Source organism: Muscardinus avellanarius, assembly GCF_963383645.1.
Source record: "Muscardinus avellanarius genome assembly, chromosome: 5".
Classification (NCBI taxonomy): domain Eukaryota; kingdom Metazoa; phylum Chordata; class Mammalia; order Rodentia; family Gliridae; genus Muscardinus; species Muscardinus avellanarius.
Window position 1 is genome coordinate 63,445,624 of NC_137790.1, and position 15,557 is coordinate 63,461,180.

Below are 15,557 nucleotides of genomic sequence, written 5' to 3' on the forward strand. Positions count from 1 at the left end.
CAAATAAAAATGTAAAAATAGGTCTGGGAGGGGAGTGTAGCCCGGAGGTAGAAGGGCTTCCAGGAACCCCAGTACCACACACACACACACACACACACACACACACACACACACACACACACACAAATAAATAAATTCTAAAAAAAAAAAAAAAAAGAAAGAGTATCATATGAGAACAGATGTCTACAACCAAAACTCTACCATGTACCATTGAATGCAAGTGACAAGGCAGATTATGAAACAGCACTGGCTATAGACACATTTATACTTATAAAGCCATGTCTGGAGAGCTGGAGATATGTGTAATAACATTAGTGGTTATAACTTGGGAATAGGATGTCAGTTTTGTTTGGGGACTGGGGATTGAACCCATGGACATTCTATCTCCAAGCTACACCTCCAGCCCCTCACTTTTTTTTTTTTTTTCCTTTTCTTTTTTGGTACTGGAGATTGATTGAACCTAGGGGCATTCTACATCCAAGCTACACACCCAGCCCTATTTTAATTCTTATTTAGAAACGGAGTTTCAATAAATTGCTGTAAACCTTGCAGAGGCTAGTAGTAAACCTGTCTCCTCCTGTTTCAACCTCCTAAGTACTGGGATTATAGGCGTGTGCCACTGTGCCCAGCTCCAGCCCCTTTTTGAAAAAGAATGTTGCTAAATTACTGAGGGTCTCATAAATTGCTGAGACAGGCCTCGAACCTATGATCCTCTGATCTCTGCCTCCCAAGGACTGGAATTATAGGCATGTGCCACCATGCCCAGCTAGGATGTCAATTTAAAAAATAAAAACCTTTTTATGCATTCCATATTTCTTCAGCTGTTTGGTTTTCAATGAGTATGCTTTATCATCATGGCTAGAAGAAACCCAAACCTATCTTCATTAGGGAAAACTATCATGCACTAAACTGAGATTTTTAAGAACTACTCGAAGTTAATAGGGCATGAAGAATAAATTGAAGAATAGGTCCTTGGAAGTTTCTAGGTAAGAATTTTTAAAAAAGCCAGGTGTGGCAGCACATATCTAAAATTCCAGCACCTGGGAAGCTGAGACAGGAAGATCACAGGTTCAAGAGTAGCCTCAACAACTTAACAAGGCAGTCAGCAACCTAGTGAGACCTCTTTGCAAAACAAAAAATATAAAAAGGGCTGGAGGTACAGCTCAGAAGTAGAATGCCTCTGGGTTCAAGTCCCAGTACCAAAAAGAATTTAAAAAGAAAATAATTAAAAGAGTAAAGAATATAAACATAAACTAGTAGAAAACAAAACAAAACAAAAGTGACTGATAAACAGAATGACATATATCAATATAATCATGGGACTTAGTCTTTCAAGAGAAAGCACAACTTGAAAGAGTCTAGTAATTCTATGGTACATTTGACCATGTAGAAAATTATACCAAATGATTGTTAGAAATGTAGGGAAAATTAAAGTTAGGTATATAGAAAATGAAGCAAATGAAAAATGAGGCAACTATTAATTCACCAAAACTACTACAAATGGCAGGAAACAAAAATAATTATTCTAAGCACCAAAAAAATTTAGAAAACTCTCTGTTCACAAGTAAGCAATGAAAATATGAGTGGATTCTTACCTGCTTCAGAGCCGGGGAACATGGGATCAGCTCTCCTATTCTGTTTATTCCAGCATTGATTTTCTTCTTTCTATGCCTCTCCACTAGATAGGAGGGAAAATCCATTTGTCAAACATTATACTACTATGCCAAAGTACCCCAAGAAAATTCTAGGTCAAGAAATTAAGAAATGTTTATCAAACGTTATAAAAAATTGACCTAAAACATTTTAGCACGTGTGTGTGTGTGTGTGTGTGTGTGTGTGTGTGTGGTACTAGGGGTGGAACCCAGGGGCTTTCTAACTCCAGGCTATACTCCCAGGCCTATTTTATATTTTATTTGGAAACAGGGTCTAAGTTGCTGAGAACCTAACTAAGTAGCTGAGGCTGGCTTCAAACCTGTACCTATGCGATCCTCCGGTCTCACCCTCCCAAGGGCAGGGATTACAAGCATGCCACCACGCCCAGCCATTTTAGCTTTTTTTTTTTTTCTTTTGCGGGTCTGGGGATGGAACACAGGGACATTCGACCTCCAAGCCACACCCCATGCTCTAATTTTTATTCTTTATTTTGAGACAGGGTCTCACTAAGTTGCAGAGGACCTCACTAAGTAGCTGAGACGGGTCCGTGAAATGCGATCTTCCAGTCTCAGCCTCCCGAATGCTGGGATGACAAGCATGCGCCACCATGCCCGGCTTTCATTTTAGCCTTTTAAAGAATATCATCTAGCTGGGCGTGGTGGTGCACGCTAGTAATCCCCCTTGGGAGGCGGAGACAGGAGGATCCCGCAGGTTTGAGCCAGCTGTGCTGGCTTAGGAGACCCTGTTTCCAAATAAAAAGTATAAAATAGGTCTGGGAGTGTAGCCTGGAGGTGGAAGGGTTTCCAGGAACCCCAGTACCACACACACACACACACAAAAATATCATCTATAGTAAGTCCATTCAAAGAAAGGACAGGAATGATTAATTGTGTTTTTTTGTTTTGTTTTGATGTTTTGTTTTTGCAGTACTGGAAATCGAACCCGGGGCATTCTATTTCCAAGCTATACCCCCAGCCCTACTTTCTTATTCTTTATTTTTTAGTCTTTTTATTCATTCATTCATTCATTCATTCATTTTGCGGTACTGAGAATGGAACCCAGGGGCATTCTACCTCTGAGCTACACCTCCAGTCCTATTTTTTATTCTTTATTTTGAAACAGGGTCTGAATTGCAAAGGGCCTCACTAAGTAGCTGAGGCTGGCCATGAACCCGGATCCTCCTGTCTCAGCCTAGCTGAGTCTTTTTATTTTTGAAACAGGGTCTCACTGAGTTGCAAAGAGCCTCTCTTAATAAGCTACAGTGAAGATATTTTTTAGGGCATCAAGAAGTTGATTCCAAAAAAATATTCAGTTTGTATGTATGGCATAAAAGATTAAATTTAATTCAGAAAGGCAAAATACCCAAAGCAATAAGGTATAGCTTACCTTTTCCTGAATTCGCTAACAATAATCTTTTTTATTACCTAAGAGCAGATTTCTTAAATGTGTTAAGTTTTTAAAAATATAACAACCCAATATTAAAACATTTTTAATTCCTAGGAGGATTTTTTTCCATATTTTATTTTATTTATAAGTGGAACATATTGAAAATAGTGTACATTTAGATTGTGCTTCGTGCCCTCCCCCACCCCCCATTCCCCTTCCTCCCTCCCAATAAAGAGTGTCCAGGTTAACCATGCTATATTTATACTATTACACATATTCAGATGTAGCTCCTCCATTGAACAACTTCAGCTTTCTTCCTCTCCTATCCTTCCATTCTAGCTTTGCTGAGATTTCCCCTCCATTATCTGGAGTCCCTCTGGTATTACCACTACTCCCTAGCTTGGGCATATTAGAGAAAACATATGTCCCTTCTCTTACTGTGCTTGACTAATCTCATATTAAGACTCTTTACCCACAATGATAAATAAATAGGTTTCAAAGGCAGGAAACTAAAAAGCCAGGCATGGTGGCACACACTTGTAATCCCAGCATTCGGGAGGCTAAGACTGAAGGATAGCGGTTCACGGACAGCCTCAGCTACTTAGTGAGGCCCACTGCAACTCAGTGAGACCCGGTTTCAAAATAAAGAATAAAAAATAGGACAGGGGGTGTAGCTCAGAGGTCAAATGCCCCTGGGTTCCATCCCAGACCCACCAAAAAAAAAAAAAAAAAGGACTGTTGGAGAAATTTATCTATACAAACATGTCTTGAACATTGGTAGTATATTACTGTTTCTAGAATGTAAAATTTCCAAATTTCCTGCCCTTTTTTTTTTTTTTTTGCGGGTCTGAGGATGGAACCCAGGGGCATTCGACCTCTGAGCTACACCCCCTGCCCTATTTTTTACTCTTTATTTTGAAACAGGGTCTAAGTTGCAGAGGGCCTCACTAAGTAGCTGAGGCTGTCCGCGAATCACAATCCTCTGGTCTCAGCCTCCTGAATTCTGGGATTACAAACATGCACTGCCACACCTGGCTAGTCCTTTTCATAGTAAAAAGCAGATAACACTTTCAAGTAGTAGAATAGAAAATAACTTCTAATTTTTTTTTTTTGTTTGAATGAAGTCTCTGATTGAAAACAAAACGTTATACAATGCACCAAACTGTAAATGTATGTAGAATATTCAATATACTGTGTGTGTGTGTGTGTGTATGTGTGTGTGTGTGTGTGTCTGGCTTTGGCTTATACTTTTTTTTTGGGGGGGGGTACTATGGATTGAACCCAGGAACATTTTACCTCCATTATATACCCCAATCCTTATTTTTTTTATTCTTTTTTTGAAACAAGGTCTCATTAAGTTGCAGAGGACCTAAGTAGCTAAGGCTGGCCATGAACCTATGCTCCTCCTATATTAGCCTCCCAAGTACTGGGCTTACAAGTGTGCATCACCATGCCCAGCTGGCCTATACTTTTGATGTTGGAGATAAAAATCAAATATTTATTTTCTGTATTCCTTCCTATAATCAAAGCCATACAACATAAGACTTTTTACATGTAAATTCCTTTAAGATCTGTTGTCTGAAGCTCATCTCTTCCTCTAGAGAATCACCCCTTCTAGCATTTACGCAGCCAGACACATAACCTTCATTCTACTATAGGAAGGGGAAGTACACCTGGATCCTTTGGTGGTTGAATCTCTTCAAATACCAACTCTAAGAATATACTAATCTCTTAACCAAATAGACTACAAAGATGAATACAGTTGTGCTTTCTTAAAATACAATAAATAATAACTATGTTTTAATATAAGCACCTATAATCAACTGTGGCATAATTTCCCTCTGAAAGCAAAAAAATGCTAACAAGTAAGATATAAGTTATTGTATCTACCTGCATTGTGTGTCTCCCGGTTTTTCTTTCTGAAACAAAAAGTATAGATAAAAGGTAATATGATGATAAAAGCAAAGCATATTTTACCACTTTCTATTTTGAGAACCATAAAAATAAAATTTATAAATTTGTATTTGCTGCATCAATAAAAAAACATCTGAAGAAAAGCTTTAATATATATGATGTTATAAAAACCTACAGACACTCTCCATATAAATTTAGAAGATAGTTTCTATTCTTTGATATACAAAAGTCAGTTTGAGAATAGACTCAATCACTGAAAACCATACCTATTTGAAAAATGTAATTTGGGTGCTACCAAAATCTTAAAGTGACATATTTAATAGGTGACTTCCAATGTCTGCCCTGGCAACCAGGTGGGAGTAGGCATGGGAGAGCCAAGCAATAGTAGAGAGGAAGTTCGTAATCCTCAGTAGGGAAAATGCAGAGGCCAACAGAACACTTGCACATTGGCAACTGTGTGTGTTTGTTTGTTTGTTTGTTTGTTTGTTTGTTTGTTTGCCTGTGGTACTGGGGATGGAACCCAGGGGCATTCAACCTCTTAGCTATACCCCCAGACCTACTTTTTATTCTTTATTTTGATATTCTTTTATATCTTTATTCCTTATTTTTATATTCTTTTATATCTTTATTCTTTGCAACTCAAGGTCTCACTGAGTTGCAAAGGGCCTCACTAAGTAGCTGCGGCTGGCTGTGAACTGTGATCCTCTCTCAGCCTCTCAAATGCTGGAATTACAAGCGTGTGCCACCACACCCTGCAGCAACTGGTTTTTGAACAATCTTGAATTTGTATACTTAGGTTGTCCAAACTTAAATTTTCTTAAAAGACTATCTATTAAAAGTTTTGATGTCTCCTTTTATGCATAACGGCTCAGTATAGTAGCATTCTCAAAGAGTTATTTGTAAGGAAAAAGAACAGTAATTTTAATATTAGTAAAACCACTGGCCATCCAATTGTATGCAGAGACATGCTACAAATTTAGAAGAGGGGCCTTGCCAGAAAATAAAAGTATTATTGTACAGATAGGCATATTAACATCAATAGATTATAATGTTGCAATATATCTATTCAAACTGACCATAGCCTATCTAATTTAGGATTTATAAAAATTAATACTATCTGCTATTTTATTTTATTTTTCTATACTGCAGATGGAATCCCAGGGAATCTACATCCGAGCTACATCTCCAGCCCTATTTTTTTATTTTTTATTTTAAAACAGGGTCTAAGTTGCAGAGGGCCTAAGTAGCTGAGGCTGACCTTAAACCTGCAATCCTGTCTCAGCCTCCCCAGTATTGAGATTACAAGCATGTGCCGCCATGGCCGGCTAATATCTGCTATTTTATGTCATTAGAAACTAAACATTCAGCATAGATTTGATACACTTTTTTTGGGTACTGGGGCTCTAAACCAGGGGCATTCTACCTCCAAACTACACTACCGCCCCCTCCAGCCCTTTTCTTATTTTTTATTTTGAAACAGGGTCTCACTAGGTTGCTGAGGCTGGTCTTGAACATTCAATTCTCCTGTGTCAACTTCCCAAGTACTGGGATTACAGGTGCACACCAAGTGCCTGGCTGATACACTATTTTAATTACTGATGGCCACTCTTACTTATTACATTGCTGATAGAATAAGGAGGGTGAGTACATTTTAACCATATAACCCTTTTAGTAAATCTTTACTTACCTCCATATATTTTTATAAATTAATCATTTTCGAGGCATTCAAATGAAAGTTCATTAAAAATTATCTACTTAGCAAAATGGGGACTAGTTCTGCTATCTATCTACCCAAACAATATTATTTTTGGCCTGTGGATACATACCTATGCTGCTTCTTCATAGGAGTCTCATGTTCTGTCATTTCTGGCATGGTGACAGGAACCTACAAAGGGATGGAAAGACACACAAGAAAGTTTAGTCACTCTGAAATCTTGAAGAAATTGATCAACAGCAATTTCATTTGAATACCAAAATGCTTAAATAAAACTGGCATTGAAAAAGTACTGGATTAGGTGTTATAAATGGGCAAAGGTGTAAGAAAATAGGACAAAACATTGTAACTAGCAGATGTAAAACATGAGGAATATCAAATGTGAAATACAGCCAGAAAACACTTGAGAAGACTGGAGCAGAAAAAGAACACTGTGAGCTTGGAAATCAAAAAGGCTCAAAGGTGATGTGAGCTTGAACAAAACCTGGAAATACAGGTAGGACATACTTGAGTTGGCAGAGTATACTCTTTGTCCATGACATCAAGTGCTAAACGAAATTTCAACTAGAACAATGAGTCCCCTCTCTGAATACAGAAACACACACACACACACACACACACACACACACACACACACACACGGAAAGCAAGAATTCATTCATTCACTTGTTTGCTGGGCTCTCTATAAACTGCTAGAAGTCTCACATTACCATATGAGAGTTATGAAAATTAGTATTACTATTTAAAATATGAGGATACTAAAGAACATAAATACTATAGGAAAATACATTCATATATGGAAAAAGGCTAAAAGGAAAAACATTAGTACATTAACTGTGGTTATATAAGGTCAACAAAATTATAGGTGGTTTCTTCTCTTCTCTGATTTTCAAAAACTTCCTAATGAAAATTTCAATACTCTAAGTCCTAGGAAATGATCACTTTCTGAGAGGTCCACCAAGTGGCTATACCTGTTCTGGTACACTGGAGGAGGGGCAGCACACAAACAGCTTCCCCCTTTTCCTCTGAGAAAAAAAAGACAGCAAGTATGGAGCCTGAATCAGTGGGAGTTTAAAATCCGGCTTTGCCATTTCCTACCCATCAGGTCTTGGGCAAGTTACCTAATCTCTTGAAACCTCAAATGTCTCATCTACAGTATTAGATTGTTTTGAAAAGGGAATAAAAGCTGGGCATGGTGGCACACTTGGAAGGCTACGATAGAGGATCACAGGTTCAAGGACAGTCTCAATAAGCAGTGAGACTTTGTTTCAAAATTTAAAAAATAAAAAATAGGACTGGGGGTATAGCTCAGAGGTCGAATACCTCTGATTCAATCCCCAGTACCACAGAAAAAGAAAAGGAAAAGGAAAAGGAGAAAAAGAAAAAGAAAAAGGGAGCCAGGTGTGATGGCTCAGGCTTGTAATCCCAGCATTTGGGAGGCTGAGATAGGAGGATCTTGGTTCAAGGACAGCCTCATCTACTTAGTGAGGCCCTTTGCAACTCAAAGAGACCCTGTTTCAAAATAAAGAATAAAAGCCGGGGCGTGGTGGCTCACTCTTGTAATACCCACATGCTGGTAATCCCTGTACTTGGGAGGCAGAGACAGGAGGATCTCTGGTTCAAAGACAGCTTCTCTGGCATAAGAGACCCTGTTTCCAAATAAATATAAAATATGTCTGGGAGTGTAGCCCGGAGGAATAAAAAATAGGGCTGGGAGTGTAGCTCAGAGGTAGAATGCCCCTGCGTTCCTTCCCCAGTACCACAAGAAAGGGGGAGGTAGGGAGAGGGAGAGGGAGAGGGAGAGGGAGAGGGAGAGGGAGAGGGAGAGGGAGAGGGAGGGAGGGAGGGAGGGAGGGAGGGAGGGAGAGAGAGAGAGAGAGAGAGAGAGAGAGAGAGAGAGAAAAGGGAATAAAAAAATGTAGGGAGAGCCTGGCACATGCTGGTAACCCCAGTATTTGGGAGGCTAGGACAGAAGAATCGTGGGTTTATGCACCGCCTCAGCTACTTAGTGAGGCCCTCTGCAACTTAGTGAGACCCTGTTTCAAAATAAAAATAAAAAATAGGGATGGGGGCATAGCTCAGAGGTAGAATGTAGAATGCTTTTGGGTTTAATCCCCAGTAACACACACACACACACACACACACACACACACACACACACACACACACACAATGCAGGGAGGCCACAATACATGGTGCCTGGCATTAATAAGGATCCAATAATTGTTGTTAGCTATGAGTATTAATGAAGTGTCACAGGGTTAGTGCTAGTCACAGAAAGGAGGCAGAAGAGTTCTGGGAAAAAAAGTAAAAGGGAATGCAGAAAAGAGGATGACAGGAAGTACTAACTGAAGCAGCCTGCAGAGAAAGGTGTAGCCAAGACCCATTTCCAAACTGATGTGTGGTGATGCACGCCTGTAATCCCAGTACTTGGGTGATTGAGATAGGAGGATCACAAGTTCAAGGCCAGCTTCAGCAAATTAGCGAGACCCTGTTTCAAAATAAAAAATAAAAATGGGCTTGGGATGCATCTCACCAGTAGAATGATCCTGAGCTCAATTCCCAGGAACACACATACATACACACATACTTCAAGACCCATTTCTAGCAGCTTATTCATGCCCCACATTCTCTCTACAATTTGTAAAGGTATTTATGGGCCTAAAAGCAATACACTCATGTTAGATAAGCATATAATGACAATATAGGACAAATACATTCTCTTGTCACCTTTCTTACCCAAGGGCTGGCAGAGTTTCTTTACTTTTGATTCCTGGCTTCCAACACCTCCCGTTTCTGATCCAAATCTATCATCTTCTGCCAAAAGATGGTCTATAGGTTATGTTTTCTTCTTTCTATACAAGAGAAAAGTCAGGAATGATTATAATCTCCAGAAGCCAATTAGCAGCACATGAGACAAGGGCGGACAACCAATAGTATGCAGGCAGATTTTTACAGGTATGCAGTGTAATCCTGAATTCTCCCCACCATGTGGAAGAAAATAAATGCCACTGCTATCAAAAGTCCCTTTCCAATGGGTTACTCATGAATCAGCCCCACAAAGATGGTAGGTAGTTTTATAGCCAAGAGATGGCCCCAAGAGGTGATTCTCTCTTCCTTTATGCACATTTGCTGTTCCTTACTACCTCCCTGCCTGTGTGTTACCTAAAGTCCTCCATACTAGGATATATACTCAGTTCTAAAATTATTTTTCCTTCAATTTCTTTTTTTTAAATAAATTTTTATTGGTGCGTTGTAGTCATACATCTCAATGGGACAAAAAACTTGTGGAGATATACATGCACACATTATCCAACCAGCCCCTACTTAATCTATATCTAACCCCTTCCCTCCCCTGCCCCCTACCCATGCTTGGCTTCCTGATTGACTTTGTTATGTTTAAGTACATGATGTGCTTTAAAGAGATTTTCCCTTATCCTCCCTCTTATCCCCTCGGGTATGTCACCTTCATTGCTCCTCTATAGGGTTCCTTCTTCATCTAGAGTTCCTCCTGTTACCCATTTCTCCCTAATATTTTGCACATTAAGAAAAGCATCTGATTTCTTATTTTTTGTGACATTTCACTGTAAATGCCATAATTTTGTTCTCCCTTATGGCTGGGCAAAATTCCATTGTATACATATCCCATGGTTTTGAAATTCACTCATTCGTTGAAGGACATCTTGGCTGGTTCCACAGTTTGGCAGTGATGAACTGTGCAGCTATGAACATGGTTATTCATGCATTAGTTTGGTGTTTTGGTTTTCATTCTTTTTGGTAGATACCCAGAGGTGGTATTGTTGGATCATACGGTACGTTTGTTTTCCTTCTTCTGAGGATCTTCTATACTGTTCTCCAAAGTGGTTGCACCAACTTGCAATCCCACCAACAATGTATTAGAGCTTCTATTTCTCCACATTTATTCCTACTCACTGAAAACATAGTGTGTTGTCTGGAATTCCTACACATGTGCAGCAAGAGCAATCTACTTTTGGGGAGATATTTTCCAAAATTCAAGGTGGACTGGATTGGATCTGTCTGCCTCTCCCAAATACTGGCCACCGCTGCTACTGCCATTTTGGTTGTCTCCGCAAAACTTTTTCTTACACAGTACATTATTCAGAGTTCCTGAGCATGTGGGGCAGGAACAGTCTACTTTTGGAGAGATTCTTCAAAAATTCAAGGTGGATTTGGTTGGATGTGTCTGCCTCTCCTGAATACTTGCCACCGCCACCTTCTTGGTCTCTCCTAGAGTATGTTGTTGTTAAGTATTCCTGTGCATGGGTGGCAGGAGCAGTCTGCTTTCTAATCTCTTCTGGGCTATCCCTCCAAAAATCACTTTTCTTGCAGTGGCGGGCGCCACGCTGCAGTCTTGCTTCTAATTCTGCCATTTTCCACTCTCTCTCCTATATTTCAGATAGGAAGTCATGACTGGAAATGTTTCTGTGTGTTGTGCCAATCAGCTATTAAATCAAAATCTGTTGTCCAGGGTTTCTCAGGGGGATGCATGTCCTATTCAGTCACTGCTAACCATCATGGCTGTGGCCGTGGTTGCCGCTGCAGCTGCAGCTGCAGCTGCCACCATCTTTCTCCCTCTTCAATATTTTTAATAAAAGAAAACAGTAGATGTCTTTTGCAGGAGTTGAGGGCCCAAGTACTTAGTAGCAATGTGTTTTATCTCCCATCCAAGAACAGAGGCCCACAGCTTCACCACAGACAGCAGGTTCTGCTGCTCTGAGCACACCCAGCCCCAGCGCTGCACAGAGGAGCGAGGCGGCCAGGAGCGCCCTTGGCTCCCAGGACACACGGCACTGGCCGACCCGACTATGCATGGCTCCATCTGACATGCCCTGAACATTTTTCTTACATAGTATGTTGTCCAGAGTTCCTGAGCATGTGGTGCAGGTGCAGTCTACTTTTGGGGAGATTTCCTCAAAAGTTCAGGGTAGATTAGAATGAATTTACCTGCCTCTCCCCAATACTGGCCACCGCCGCCACCACCGCCATCTTGCCCCTCCTCCCTACCATTTTTCTTACATAGTATGTTGTCCAGAATTTCTGAGTATGTGGAGCAGGAGGAGCAGTCTTTTTTGGGGGGAGATTTCTCCAACAGTTCAAGGCGGTTAGATTGGATTTATCTAGCTCTCCTGAATACTGGCCACCACCGCTGTCATATCCGCCATCTTGGTCCATCTCTTCTCTCTTATATTTTAGGTAGGACATCATGGCTATAAATGTATATGTTGTCCCAATCAAATATTAAACCAAAATCTGATGTCCGGGGTTTCTCAGAGGAATACATGTCCTATTTGGCCGCTGCCAACTATTGTTGGGTCGCAGTGGTGACCGTGGCCACTGCCATCTTGGCCCCTCCCTCAATATTTTTAATAAAAGAAAATAGTACGTGGTTTTTGCAGGAGTTGGGGACCCAAGTACTTAGTAGCAATGTGTTTTATCTCCCCGCCAAGAGCGGAGGCCCACAGCTGCACCATGGAGAGCGGGTGAGCGCACCCAGCCCCAGCGCTACGCAGAGGAGCACACGGCCAGGAGCACCCTTGGCTCCCAGGACGCTCGGCATCCGCTGATCCAACTATGCAGGGTTCCATCTGACGCTCCCCGAACATTTTTCTTACATAGTATGTTGTCCAGAATTCCTGAGCATGTGGTGCAGGTACAGTCTACTTTTGGGGAGATTTCCTCAAAAGTTCAGGGTAGATTAGACTGAATTTACCTGCCTCTCCCCGATACTAGCTGTTGCCGCCACCGCCATCTTGGCTCTCCTCCCGAGCATTTTTCTTACATAGTATGTTGGCCAGAATTCCTGAGCATGTGGGGCAGAGCAGTCTTTTTTTGGGGAGATTTCTCCAACAGTTCAAGGCGGGTTGGATTGGATTTATCTAGCTCTCCCGAATATTGGCTGCAGCTGCCACCACCATCTCCGCCATCTTGGTCCATCTCTTCTTTCTTATATTTTAGTTAGGAAGTCATGGCTATAAATGTCTCTATATATTGTCCCGATCCGATATTAAAACAAAATCTGATGTCTGGGGTTTCTCAGAGGAATACCTGTCCTATTTGGCCGCTGCCAGCTATTGATCCTGCAGCCACCATCTTGGACCCCCTCCTAATGCAACTCCTTCAATTTCCTATCTTCCTCTTCTTCCTTATAAAAGTGACTGAAAGCTTGGTATGATGGCACATACTTGTAATCCCAGTACTTGGGAGGCTGAGACAGGAGGATCATGCAGGTTCAAAGCCAGCCTCAGCTATTTAGTGAGGCTCTGTGCAACTTAGTGAGACCCTGTTTTCAAACAAAATATAAAAAGGTCTGGGAGTATAGCCCAGAGGTAGAAGACCCCTGGGTTCCATCCCCAGTAACACACACACACACACACACACACACACACACACACACACACTCAAAATGTATTCATGGATCTTTCATCAGGGTAGTGACACTAGGAAGATAGGCCTCAGACCAGTACACTGTATGTGTTCATCAAGAAAAATGTAAGCTGGGCGTGGTGGCGCACACTTGTAATTTCAGCATTTGGGGGCCAAGATGGGGGGGGGATTACAGGTTCAAGGCCAGCCTTAACTACTTAGTGAGGCCCTTTGCAACTCAGTGAGAGCCTGTTTCAAAATAAAAAATAGCCAGGCATGGCACACGCTTGTAATCCCAGCCCTTGGGAGGATGAGACAGGAGGATCGCACAGGTTCGAAGCCAGCCTCAGCTACTTAGTGAGGCTCTCAGCAACTTGGTGAGATATAATATAAAAAATATAAAATATAAAAAACAGATCTGGGAGTATAGTTTGGAGGTAGAAAGCCACCTAAAAATAAAAAATAAAAAATAGGGCTAGGGGGCCAGGCGTGGTGGCGCAGGCTTATAATCCCTGCGCTTGGGAGGTGGAGACAGGAGGATCGCACAGGTTTGAAGCCAGCCTCGCTGGCTTAAAAGACCCTGTTTCCAAATAAAAATATAAAAATGGGTTTGGGAGTGTAGCCCGGAGGTAGACGGGTTTCCAGGAACCCCAGTACCACCAAAAAGAAAAAAAAAAAAGGGTGTAGCTCAAAGGTAGAATACCTCTAGGTTCCATCCCAGTACCACAGGGGGAAAAAAGAAGAAGAAGAAAAAGGAAGAAAGAAAGAAGGAAAGAAAGAAAAGAAGGAAGGAAGAAAAAGAAAAATGTAGATTTGAGACCTTTATCCCAGATTTGACAAATGTGAAAGCTTGAGAAGGCCCACGAATCTACATTTATCAACAAGCTTCTTAGGCAATTTTTCTTCTTCCTTTCTTCACAAGTGATCCCCTTTGCCCCATCCCAACCCCCATCTCCACCCTTTCTCAATACAAAAAGTTTGAAGTCAGAACCAATGGCACACACTTATAATCCCAGTACTTGGGAGGCTAAGACAGGAGGATTGCAGGTTCAAGGACAGTATCACCAAGCAGTGAGACTCTCATTAACCTAGAAAGACCCTATTTCAAAATAAAAAAAAGAAATAGGACTAGGAGTATAGCTCACAGGTAGAATGCCCCTGGGTTCAATTCTCAGTAACACACACACACACACACACACACACACACACACACACACATCTGAGAAAGTTTGATATACTTTTAGGCAATGTTTCCCAGACATTCCTGCTGATAACAATTATTGAGAGGTACAATCAAGCCCTCTGCGTCCATGGGTTTCACATCTGCAGATTCACATTTATTGCACTGGATGAAAACCAGGAATTTAATTGCAAGATGAATACAACTGCAAATCAAAATCATCCAGTTTACCAAATGCCATTATGAGCATCCATCCCAAACCACATTTTAACAAATTCAATTACAGCCAATTCAATATAAAATTATTCCCATGCTAAATTTTCTCAATATTAAAATTGCATTCCTCAAGTTAAAAAAGAACATGTATTAGAATAAAGAACTATACTGTCATAAATCACAGTCTACTTACTAATTAACCTACTAATTAAGAAATGGCTTTTTTTCCTCATTTTTTGGTCTTGGGGATCACACCCAAGGCCTTGTGCATGATAAGCATGTGCTCTACACTGAGCTTCACTCTCAGCCTGAAATGGCATTTTGAATACAATATCTATATAATTAAACAAATATACCCAGTAATATAATTAAACAAATATACCCAGTAATATAAGGTTCCATGAACTTTTAATTTAAAATGCCAAAATATTATTATAGTAATCTGTGAATTATGTCTTTATGGTAAGAAATTATTTGGAAATTAGAATATTAGAATTATTTGGAAATTAGCTAAACTCAGTGATCCTCAAATTATTGTCCTCATATCACCTGTACCAAATCACATCTTTTCTAACAGTTTTTTCCCCTTGAGGCAAAACCCACATATAAATTTCACAAACATTAAATATAATTCAATGGATTTTGACAAAGGTGCACAACTGTGTGACCAACCACCATCCAGGCACAGAAGATTATCACCAGAGGAAGTTCTCGCAATGACCTTTCCTAGTCAATCCTCCCATTCTAGAAACAAGTACTATCTTACTTGCTTTCACCACAGGACTTCATACAAATATATTAATGACAATTCTTGTGTCAATTTCTACTTAATATATTTTTGAAATTCATGCAGTAGTTTGTTCCTTTTTGTTGCCAAGTATGAATCTATAACTGAGTGTGAGTTTATAACACAATCTGTTTACCCATTTTTCTACTAGTAGATACATGGGCTGTTTGCATGTTTTGTTTATTATGATTGTTGTTGTTATTATTACTGTAGTACTAGGGATTGAACCCCAGGAACATTCTACCTCCAAGCTATACCCCAGCCCTTGTTTATTTCAGGTGTGCATCACCACACCTGGTAGTTTATTATTCACACTAAAGGTT

At 40.5% G+C, this 15,557-nt stretch overlaps 1 protein-coding gene across 1 annotated transcript in view; it reads right to left on the reverse strand.

Moving 5' to 3' along the window:
* The window catches only part of USF3 (upstream transcription factor family member 3), a gene marked incomplete at both ends in the record, with an annotated part of 40,416 nt that extends 33,590 nt beyond the window's left edge, over nucleotides 1-6,826 (reverse strand). The window contains 3 exons of the mRNA XM_080696366.1: nucleotides 1,596-1,678; nucleotides 4,930-4,958; nucleotides 6,780-6,826. Of these exons, the coding sequence (XP_080552492.1) occupies nucleotides 1,596-1,678; nucleotides 4,930-4,958; nucleotides 6,780-6,826 (159 nt within the window). The remainder of the gene's footprint in view (nucleotides 1-1,595; nucleotides 1,679-4,929; nucleotides 4,959-6,779) is intronic.
* Nucleotides 6,827-15,557: the final 8,731 nt, after the last annotated feature.